Source organism: Clytia hemisphaerica, unplaced genomic scaffold, assembly GCF_902728285.1.
Source record: "Clytia hemisphaerica strain Z4C2 unplaced genomic scaffold, Clytia hemisphaerica genome assembly, whole genome shotgun sequence".
Taxonomy (NCBI): Eukaryota; Metazoa; Cnidaria; class Hydrozoa; order Leptothecata; family Clytiidae; genus Clytia; species Clytia hemisphaerica.
Window position 1 is genome coordinate 1,239,536 of NW_027103551.1, and position 11,778 is coordinate 1,251,313.

Genomic DNA, 11,778 nt, shown 5'->3' on the forward strand with positions numbered 1-11,778 from the left:
TGTATGAAAATGAATTTAAGCAACTTTTACGACAAGTCTTTCATTGAAAGGGATAATCAGATGGTTTGTAATATTTAGCATGTGGGATCCTTCTATTGTTCTGAGCAAAATCTCAAAATATTTTTGTCTAACTATTTTTCGAAGTAGAGATATTTAAGATACAAGTTTTTTGCTTTTAGGATGAAAACAATAGAATTTCAACGTAAGAACCGTGAAAGTACCCATCTCTAAAAGTTTCAAATTTTGATATTTCGATTTTGGTAAATTGTTACACAAAAATATTTTTGAGGTTTTACTAGGAACCACAGAAGGTTTCTGTTATCTAAATATCTCAAAACATCTGATAATCTCCTTAAGTTTCTTGGTGAGTTTAAAGTAGGGATGTAGACACCTTCTGTTGTCCTAAGTAAAACCTCCAAGTACTTTTGTCCATGTAACTATTTTCCAAAATCAAGGTTTTACCACAATTTGAAATTCTAAAGATGAGTTCTTACACGTGAAATCTGATTATCCCTTTAGCAAATGTTTACGAATAAGTTATATCTTCTTTTTCTTCTACACGTTTTTTTATAATAACAAACTATATAAGAACATAAGGCTTCGATGGTCAAAAGGCTAAGAACAATTCAAGAACATTTTAAGGCTTTGCGGACTCGAAAATATCCGATTCTTAGGAAAACGGATCAAATGGTCACAAAATGGAGAAAATAAGAACATTCTAAGAACATTTTTAAAATCTAAAAATGCTTAAAATCTAAAAAGCTGAGAATATCCGAAGGCTTCAAAAATTTTTGATGTTCTTATAAAAAAAGACGTGTACTAAAATTTCCCTCCTCTCTTGAATGTTATATAATGGCGCGAAATTGAGATGCAATAGGGTAAGGAGAATGTTCTGTTTGTTCTACCGGATCGAAAATCGAAGCGAGTTTTATATGTTCCAGAATTTCGTAATAACAACAGCACGCTCTTACTTGTATTGTAAGCATGAAAGTACTGTGAGTGTTTATCGTACGCGCTTTAACAATGTATCAATTTCTTAGTGGCATCGACTTTGTATGTGTATTTTGATATCTTTATAAGCTCCTCATAAACATAATATAAAGTTTTATGGATTATTTTACAAAAAAGCGCAATGTTTTGGACTTTTGCGTGGTTTCTCATAAAGAAAGTGTTATTTGGAAAAAGTACTTTTTTACGAGACACGTTGTTTAAAAATGATGTTATAATACACCTTTTCGAACGTAGCCGCCAATTGACGCGCGGGCATTTTTTGTCCGCTTTATCCCACTAAAACCGTCCCAGTCCTTTTTTCGCACTTATAGACAATAGAAAAATGTGTCAAAAAAGGATTGGATCGAGTTTAGGCTAAAGGGATAAAGGGATAAAGCGGACAAAAAAATGCCCGCGCGGTAATTGGCGGCTACGGTCGAAAAGATGTATTAGGGTATGGTTAATGTTTTAGGTATTACATTTTTGTTATTTTCTTTGTTTGGTTAGTTATTATGATATATTATGATATACCCCTGTGTCACAGACCCGCTTGGGTCTTGACAAAAATCTCGTCCCCGGTGGGAGAATACCTTAGAATTTCAGCCCCACTTGGAAATCGACTTTTTTTTACTCTAATGTTTAAAAATTGCACTTCAAAACCATCGCCACTGAATTTTTTAACCTTTGAACTAAGGAATTTCTATCCCCATTGGGATTTCAAAAGGAATTTTTATTCCCACTGAGAAAAAAAGTTCCAACGGGGCTGTGAGACAGGGGTGTACCATAGCGGCCTTTTATGCATTTCCAAAAAATCTAAGTTGGTCTAGTAGGGTCATGAACGTCTTCCAATGTAATAAAACTACTGTAAGAATTCGATATTTAACACGAAGAAACATAAAATGAACCAATTAACTCCAATCCCTTTCTGACTGCCTGTTTATCAACCCTACACTTTTTTCTTTTATAAGAAAAATTTTATAAAAACATAAGGCTCAAAATCGCCAAAAAATAAGAACAATCCAACGGATTAGAATAGGTGGATTAACTTCTCTCGTTGCTCCCAAGAGAGATCCATTGTCTTCTCATTGTTACAAGAAAAATCTGTAAATGACTCTGCGCACTCCTCGTTTAGTTTTTTCATTGTTTTTATAAGAAAAATTTTCCAATTTATACAGTTTCGAAAACGAATTTGTCCTATGATTCGATCAATTTTGATGATTTTGCAAATATTTTAAATCCTGCACTTAAGTTTTAGCATCAACAAACGCTAGACCAGTTTTAATGTAAATTTTTAATCTTTTGTCAATGGCAATCTTCAGATAAGTGAAAATTAACGTATGGTCTATAACTAAGAAACTATCGATGGGTCACGAATGGGTTGCATACTGGTGAAAGAAGACTGTATTTAGAATTAGGAAAATAAATTTCAAATTATTTGGCTAATTTCTGCATTGGATAGAAAGGGCTAAAAAAGTGCATTTTCTTATTTAAAATGTACCACGTGATACGTAATGACCAATGAAAATGTTGAAAGTAATGATTTTTTACAACTTTTTTACAACTTATCAAGTTTTAATTGCTAGCAAACTCGTAAAAAAGTTTGATAACCTAACGAGGAGTGTTTTCTATGAGTTCTTAATCCACCTATTCTAATCCGTTGAACAATCTAAGAACAATGCTGAGCCTAAAATTACTCAATTTCAAGCAACTTAAGGGTCAAAGGAGTACAAATTGGCGGTAAAACGCTTAAATACCTTGATTGCACCATATAAAAAGAACAGGATAAGAACAATTTGAGGCTCAAAGTACCAAAAAAATAAGAACAGCCGAGCCTCAGCAAAATTATACTTGCTCTATAAAAAAAGTGTAATATCACAAAGGATTATGGGTCTAGACTACCATTATTCGAAAGCGACTCAAATTTTAAACGTATGACGTCATCCGAGATCTTGGTTACCTTGAACCCAAGCCCTTTTTATAGGGTTTAAATAAGTATTAAATGCTATTCATACTCTCAGTCTATACAAAAGAGACTAAATATCGATATACAATCATAGCAATAAAAAAGAGGAATTCCAGGCAAAAAACTTCAAAAAACCAAAACGATTTTTTGTGCTCTCTTTTGGAATTTTGAGTTTTAACATTAGACTTACAACTTTAGGATCTCAGGAGCTCAAATTCTGGGAATATGGCCTCGAAATGAGAATTTCAAATGAAATTGAAGTGAAAATGCTGAAATGGCCAATCTCCCTCGAAAACTTTGAAAATCGTTAAAATACGGAAAAGAAACTTTTTGTTACGTAATTAAACTTTGTGGAAAATTTTCTGATTCGTTGAAAAGTGCCAATGTTTTGCGAAAAAAATCAGACGTAAAACTGATGAAAAGCCAAGTTTGAAAACATGTATTTTTCCTTTTAGATGAAAAATAGATCAAAAAAATAGAAAATAGAAAAATATATATGTAGAAGTCCTTGGTGCCAAATATGAGAACAGGAGGAGGTTTTTGTCAGCTCTGTCAAAAGAAAAGAACTTTCCATAGTGGAAATGCAATCAAATCACCTCCAAATGACAAATTAAAGAAGAAAAGCTTTCGTCCAAGATGGCTGGTATTATCATCAGTGGATCGATGTAGCAATTGCACCAAAGATGAAAACAAAAATGAAAGTGGTGATAAGGAGTGTACAATGCTTTTTTATTATACAGACCAATCAGAATCGACATTGAAAGGTAAATGAAAGTATTTTTATATTCAGAAATTTGTTTTGAAAATTGGGTTATTCCAGAAATAGTTTGCACCACCAATGTTGATAGGAGGTGTGACGTCCAGGGTGGTTTGGAAAATAAAAATTTCAGGGGGTTTTGGTTTTTCGAGTAAGCAAAATAAGGTTGAAAATCCAGGGTGGTCAGTAAAACGAGGTCGAAAATCCAGGGTGGTCAGTAAAACGAGGTCGAAAATCCAGGGTGGTTTGAAAAGTGAGAAAAATAAATCCAGGGGTCGTCCTTCCCAAAAAGGACCTCCTCAACATAGGGGGTACAATCTTTTTCAAATTAGAAACTTAAGTATGAAACACTTACTACTGACATACTATACTTAAAATTGCTTTTAAAAATGGATAAATTTCCCCTTCGAATGTATGAAAATACATAAGATTTTTATTCCTTATCAGAAAAGTAGGAATCATGTTGACCCCCCCCCCCCTTTCAAAGGGACACCTGTTATGTTGGTATTCCTCCCCTCACTCGAGTTTTTCGAAAGATGCCAACCCTCTAACAAAGTTTTCGAACTATGGCTCTTGTTAGACGTTAACCGCGGATAATAATCTACTTCCTAAAGAGTAGTTAATAAAATGAATTTCGACCACTGAATTCTAAAAATAAGACTTGAATGACCATTTCCAAAGCAGTTTCGTTATCAATATGGTAGATATGTTTTTGTTTGGACGAGATTGAGTCGTGTCTCAAAATGGTAGCCTGAGCTGTGAAATTTGTTGTTAATTTTTGCTTCACAAAATAAAACTCAGAAGTCTTTTCCATTTTTTATAAAATTTCGCGCATTTTAAGCCCTTAAACATCCACGAGTTTCAATTCTAGTCACTTCGGAACTTTAAACTCAATGGCTTCGTGGTCCTATTCATAACTGAAGTCCATTTATTTTCAGGATACTTCAATCTTACGGACGCCATCATAGAATCAGTTGATCACATTACAGAAGATGTTCCATCCAAATATCGAGATTGTCCGAACATCATCCGTTGGGAGCTTCCCAAACACGAAGGTCGTGTCTTATATACTTTACTCGAGACTCAAGAAGCAAAAGACTTGTGGTTAAAGGCAATTGATGAACTGAAATTTGTAAGTTGAATGTATACATTTTAAAGTGGCTTTTAGAATCTTAGATTTGAGGATTTTTCATTAGGGAGTTTCGAGTAACGAGTTATGTGTTGTATTTGAAACACATTACCAATTTTCAAACGGTTCTTTTGAAGGTATCGATCAACAGTGTTTTTTAACTATGCTAAACTTTCGCTAATTCGGGCTCAAATGGGAAATCTATTTCCTTTTGAATTACAGAGAGATTTATAGAACGATTCGAAAATAGAAGTTTGAATTAGCGAGAGTGCACTGTATTCTTGGGTACGCCAGATAGAATATCTTAAATGAAAAAGAAGGGTTGGAAACTATTCTTAAAAGACGTCGGGGTTGGAACCACTGACCTTTATATACGCTGGACCAAGTTTCTCAATCCTTTGATAAGAGTTTTTTGAAAAGGGGTACCCTAATGGCGGCACTACTCAATAGCGGGGTAAATGCATCGAGAGCGCTAAATCTAGATTTCCTCGAAAACCGTTGATGATGTAGCGCCGTTAAGACGTTAATTTTTAACATTGCAATGGCTTTTTTCTCGGGTACCAATTCCAAAAAACATCCCATCAAAGATGGCGGATATAGCTGGGTCCAGGGTATATAAAGGTCAGTGGCTGGAACAAGGAATATCCTGGAAAATGAGAGCTAAGTGACTTAATTCAAACTGACAAAAAACATTTTACCATAGGGGTTAAAATACTGAAGAATAACTCGAGTAGAAAACTCCCCGGCAAGTGCCCAATAATAGTTACCCGAAAGAGTGGGTTGTATTATTTATTAATTATCTAACTTTCATTATGTACTAATATATAATTACAAGACTTTGTTTTCGATATAATAACACCTTGTATTATAATAACATTGTAATATACAATAGAAAAAGTTTATTTTATCCCTATATTAACCAATTATTTGACCTTATTTTAACACACAAAACTTGTATAGCATTTATTCGATATATTGATCTTCAAAAAACCTGTCATACTAATGGATAGAACTTATAATTGCGTTAATTTTCTTACCCACGAAGTACATGGTTTTTATAAGAACAAACTTTATGAGAACATAAAGCTTCAATGACCAAAATATCAAGAACAAGATAAGAACATTTTAAGGCTAAAAAACGTGGGGTACTTAGGCAAAAATCGGTGCTGGGTATGTGCGGACGGCAAGGGTCGGTTTTTTCATCTTTCAAAGTCTCTCTAAGGGTCGGAAAAATCAGAAAGTTTTAAATTAGTCTCTCTAAGGGTCGGAAAATTCACGATTTTTAGGAAATTTTTTGGTTTCGAGAAAAAAAATTGTAAAAAAGTCTCTCTAAGGGTAGAATTCTTTTCTAAAATGGAAGAAAATTTGCCAACCCTAGTACCCCCCCCCCCCCGGGACCATATGCCTCCTGTCCATAAATTATTTATTGATGAAGGGTTTCGGAGGGTTCCCCTAATCTCCTTAGATCCTTCTTTACATTGAACGTTTTGACACTAACACAAAAGTAGCAAAGCCCAGAATGAATTTTCTAGCTTCCCCACCTGTAAGCTAGGCCTGGTGGAAGCGGGGAGACTGGTGAGACCTCAGCCTCCCCACTTTTGAGCTTTTAAACGGTTGTTCCACCGGACCTGAAGCTTACCCGTCATAATTATTATAAGACCATTTAATTTGCTATATGTATTCAAGTCAAATATAAATGAACTATATACATATGTCTTATCCCGCAGTTGCAAAAGAGAAGGTCAATCAACGAAGAAACAAATAGGGAAGATGACCAACCAAGGTAAACTCCTTTTTGAAATTTACAAATTGGGCCTTCCATAAAATGTTTGTACATGGGGGTGGATGATATATTAGATTTTTTGTCCGGGGGTAGTGAAAAATCTGCAAAATTTGCCTTGTTTTGGGGGCAAATTTGCTCTGTTCAGGGGCAATTTTGAATGTCCCGGGGGGGGGGGTCATGATTCACTATGTCTGGGGGGGGGGGGGTTAAATTTCCAAAAAACGTTTTATCCTTCACTCCCTCATATTCTAATTTTTTTACTGGAAAAGCCCATTGTAATTTATACTTAAATTTCAAAATGGATTTCTCAAGACGAAATGCTTCTACAGGGATGAGGAGTTATTTTGGATTATAAAATAAATCGAATATTTGAAAATTGATTCAACGAAATCTATTATTTATTGCAAATTACAGTGGAGCCTCTTTAACTCGAACCTCTACAACTCGAGTCGAATGTCTCATTAACTAGAACAAGATGTATGATCTCTTCAGTTGACAATGCCTTATAAACCTTCTTCCATTTCTCGAAGTTTTCATATCTCGAAGAAATTTATGTTCCCCGTTTGGGTTCGAATTTGTAGGAAAGCTTATGAGAAGATAAACTACAACCATTAAGGCTGGACTTAAAAAGTTGTTGGTTTGCCGTCACCCGACCGACCCTACCTCGAAACCTGCCGACCCAAAAAATTTTATTGCCATTTTAAAGGAGATTTTTTTCACTTCAAAAACTTCAAACAATAAAAAATCAAAACTCGTATCTTTTTTGTCTCAAGCATAAGAATCGTAAATTCCCTGCTAGAACTTCTGTTTTTTTTATTCAAGATTACCTAAATGTAAACATCCATTGCAACATTCCATGGACGAAAATTTCATAAATCGCCAAAATAAAAAAAAATTCCGACCGACCGACCCACCTCCAAAATCTAGGGTGACGGCAAACCAACAAATTTTTAAGCCCAGCCTAAATGACTTTTATTTCAAGCATTTCCAAAGTCACATTACGTTACGACCGAGGACCAAGTTTCGACGAAGATTGTGACAACGAAAATAAACAAGACGTCAATGGAAATGATGTTGCTCGTAACTCGACAGATTGCGATACTTTATCGAACGAAGTATTCTCACATTTTCGAGAAATCACGAAAAGTTTTGTGGAAGTCGCTCTGACAGATCATGATGAATTTATGGAAAATTTCAAAAACTGAATTTGGAGATTATGTTCAAATATACATTTTAGAGCACAAAATATTCGTAATAAACAGTGGAATTTTATTGGTTATCAACCGCTTTAAGACGATGATAATCTTCTGTGGTGACGTTATTATGTGAAGTGTAGCGGTCTAAGTGTTTTTATCATGCTCTAAATTTTAAAATGTGACTTTTTTACTGGAAAAGAGAATGTCGATGTGAAATAATTTTTGTACAACTTTTTTTATTTTATAGCAATTTTTAGCTGAAAAAAATCATAATATATACATAATTTCTTAAAGGAAAAATTCAAGCTAAAACAAAATGACTAAAAAAATTATCTCTCTCCCTTCTCGCAAAGCGTTTTACCAAAAATTTGTCAAAAATTATGTCGCTGCAATTTGTTACGAATGATTTAGAAAAAAATCTTTACCTCTCTTTGTTTTGATAATCTACCCTTTTTATGCTAACTTACTTCCCCCATTTCCTTCGATTACTTTTACAAAGGCTCTCTCGCTAGTTAAAAACGGGGGTTGCACGGTATGCAAATTGCTAATTCACAATACACTCAAAAAAATAAATTTAAAAACAACCCTCAGCCTAAAACGACTGAATTTTGGGAAAATTAAAGGTCACAACGGTAAAATTTGGGTATGAGGCTACTCTTAGGTTCCAAATAAACGCCCCCCCCGCTTGCTAATTGTTCGAAAATTTCACAACCCCCCGGACCTTATTAGGACCCCCCTCCCCCGTTTATTAATTTTTAAGAATTTTTCAGCTTTTAAAGAGAAGGCTGATTTTAGCATACATTTACCTTATTTTTAGGTTTTCGTAATTACAATTTCCAACCCCCCCGGTAATAAGGTCCCCCCCCCGTTTATCAAAATTTTGAAAATTTTCCAACCCCCCCCCCCGTTTATTGGGAACCTAAGAGTAGGCAAAAATAACCCCAATTTGTCCTAAAATAAAACAGGATAAGAAAAGTTTGAGGCTAAAAGTGACAATTAATAAGAACAGCCGAAGCTCAACTTGTAAACTTGTTCTTAGGTAAAAAAAATAGTGTATTTTCCAGGCAAACGTGACATTTGATTTTTCCTGTTGTCTTGTTACATACAATGAAACAAGTCTTTGATAGCTTTTCTATATTTTGGATCTCTTATTCCATACAAAAAGGGATTAATAGCTGAGCTACAATAAGCCAATAGAAGCAGCATTTGTGTTATCACGTCACTATTAGTCAAGTCTTGTGAAAACGAAACATACATGTCGTAAATCGTTATAGGTAGCATGCAGCCTACATAAAGAGCAATTTGTACTAGGACAATTTTGGCTGATTTAATCTCATGTTTACAGATATTTGCAATTCGTTTACATTTACTGTGAGGTGGTTGTCCATTATTTTCAGTTTTTGCTAGTCCTTTCTTAGATGAGCTTGATTGATTTCTACATGTTGAAGAAGTACGAATGTTGCTATCTCTGGCTCTAGCGATTGTTGTTAAGATTCGTAGGTATAAAACAATGGTTATCAATACGGGAAGATAGAAGACTACCATTAAGAAACACGATAACGTGATTGGTGCAAGGAGATCAGCTAACAAGCATATTTTTGTGTTTCGTTTGACAAGGCTGCTAGGATCTGGTCGATGTATGACCGGGAATGCGGCTACAACATTAGAAATAATCCAGGCTATAACAATAGCTGATATTGTTTTTTTTGTGGTTATTCGTGCCCTGTATTTCAAAGGATGATTGATTCCCAAATATCTATCGACTGTGATTAACAAAAGGTTGAACTGTGCCACTGTGAAACATAATACAGCCACGAAAACAGCCAGTTTGCAGGTAAAGATATCCTTGGTTGCGCCTATCAGGACACTGATATTATACGGTACATTGATGGTGGCTACAAGTAGATCTGAGATTGCCAGATTGAAAATCAACAGATTTGTATTTCGTTGACGTAATTGCTTTGATCGGATGATGATTACGATGATCAAAAGATTACCGATGAACGATACCGACAGTATACAGGTGTAAACGATAGTGAACAAGATGTTTCCAGCGCCCCACATTATCACAAGTTATGTACACCAAAAATCAGAACATTTTGAGACTGGAAAACGATTTATTCACTGTCGGATTTAAGACAATAGAGCAGCTACGTCGGACAAAAGTGAAGTAGAGCAAGTCTCGTTAAAAGACAATGAAATTACAATTACAAATCTCTTCCTCTGACAAGTTCGATATGGTCTAAAACCGCCTATGTTATTGGCAGTTCCATGTTTTTGAAAACAATCCTTACTTGAAATTAAATGTTTTAAAATGGAATATCTTGATTAATTATTAGTTTTAATTGAAAATACTATTATTGATATCGCAGTATTCAAACCGTGAAAATCTAATCATTTTAATGAAAATTCAAATGGGAATTGGTTTTTTCTTGAGAAGAAAAGGCGAAAACAATTGTTAATCATTTGATGGGAAAAAGTAATATGAAAATATAAAAATAATAGCATATCAAATGAAATATGAAAAACGAACCATGTCCTAATTCTATACAGCTGTTTTAATTAAAAGCTTAATGGTGGCCTTTGATAGGAATAGATTTTTTTTCAATTTAAACGAATAATCAATAATCTCTTTGTACTCGAGATCTATACGATCTGATAAAAATAATTGGGGTCAAAATTTGTTGAACAATAATAAAATCATACAGCACTGGTTCTATACATGACACCGTCATTGTTAACACAAGATTTAGAAACTTTTTAAAATCGCAGTAGTACCAAAGTAGAAAAGATAAAAATGAGTGGACCAATCGAAGAAGTAATATTTATTTGTTCTTGTCTTGCCATATTAACTGTCTCGACTTGTGGTAATCTTCTACTCATCATGGCTACAATACATAACCCAAAACTACGTTCCTTTACAAATATATTAATCAGTAATTTGGCAATATCAGACATATTGATTATAGTATTAAGTTTACCTTTCCAAATCTATGGTTTTGTTGAACACCAACATTTGCTCGTTGTTTGTCGTATCAAAGTTTTTACAGCTATCACAACCTTCACATTATCAAACACCAATCTCCTACTGGTGACTTTTGATCGATTCTTCAATATCCATTGGCCCTTGAAATATAAGACGATATCTTTTAAGAAATTGAAATTGGGTATTGGATTATCATGGTTGTTTAGTTTGTTATTGGGGATCTTTCCTTTTGCAATTATTGGAGAACGCCAAATCGACAGTCAATATTTAGAATCAACCAGATGTAATTTTTCAGTCGTCTTAGAATATGAGTATATAGTTTTTATAGAGCTTGGTAATTTTATCCCAGTCTGGGTGATCATTGTGTGTTTAAATGCATTGTTGTTAAGGAAGATTTACAAATCGAAGAAGAAAGACATAAGAGCTCATAATCATCAAGAAAACAAAACAGCTGAAGACAATCAAAGGCTGAAGGCTTTTCTACGAGAGCTGAAATACGCTAAGGTGATATGCCTGACTGTAGGTATATACACGCTTTGTATGGCACCAATAATCATTATAAACACTTTAAAAGTATTCGTACCTTTTCTTAATGTGAAATCCACTGGATTCAGGGTTATGCTTTTGTTTTTGTATTTGTGTCCAGCATTGAATCCATTGGTTTATGGTTTAAAGATGAGCAGTTACCGTAAAGAGTTCAAGCGCTATCTTCCATGTAAAAGATGGATTTGAATAATGGACTATTTCTGTATAGTATGGATATCAAATCAAACAAGTCGGATAGAGGTTTGCTGGACACTGCAGGAGAGCCAAATTAAAGCTTGCAGGCCAGACGATCTTGTGGAATCCATCCAACTGAAAAGCTAATATTGGTCGATCTGCACTTAGCTACATAGATCAACTTGCTTCAACACAAGTTGGATAGAGGTTTTGCTGGACACTGCAGGAGAGCCAAATCAAAGCTTGCAAGCAAG

At 34.5% G+C, this 11,778-nt stretch overlaps 3 protein-coding genes across 3 annotated transcripts; 2 read left to right on the forward strand and 1 right to left on the reverse strand.

Moving 5' to 3' along the window:
- Positions 1-3,410: 3,410 nt before the first annotated feature.
- Positions 3,411-8,113, forward strand: LOC136800204 (uncharacterized). The gene is made up of 4 exons (XM_067056825.1): positions 3,411-3,717; positions 4,649-4,842; positions 6,567-6,622; positions 7,605-8,113. The coding sequence occupies exons 1-4, from the start codon at positions 3,474-3,476 to the stop codon at positions 7,825-7,827; spliced, it is 717 nt and encodes a 238-aa protein (XP_066912926.1). The 5' UTR covers positions 3,411-3,473; the 3' UTR covers positions 7,828-8,113.
- Positions 8,114-8,916: 803 nt separating this feature from the next.
- LOC136800203 (D(1A) dopamine receptor-like) lies at positions 8,917-9,886 on the reverse strand. Its single transcript, XM_067056824.1, has one exon. It carries the CDS (start codon positions 9,880-9,882, stop codon positions 8,917-8,919), a length of 966 nt encoding a protein of 321 aa, XP_066912925.1. The 5' UTR covers positions 9,883-9,886.
- A 724-nt stretch (positions 9,887-10,610) lies between these two features.
- Positions 10,611-11,536, forward strand: LOC136800099 (adenosine receptor A1-like). The gene has a single exon (XM_067056709.1). The coding sequence runs from the start codon at positions 10,616-10,618 to the stop codon at positions 11,534-11,536; it is 921 nt and encodes a 306-aa protein (XP_066912810.1). The 5' UTR covers positions 10,611-10,615.
- The last annotated feature ends 242 nt before the right edge of the window (positions 11,537-11,778 follow it).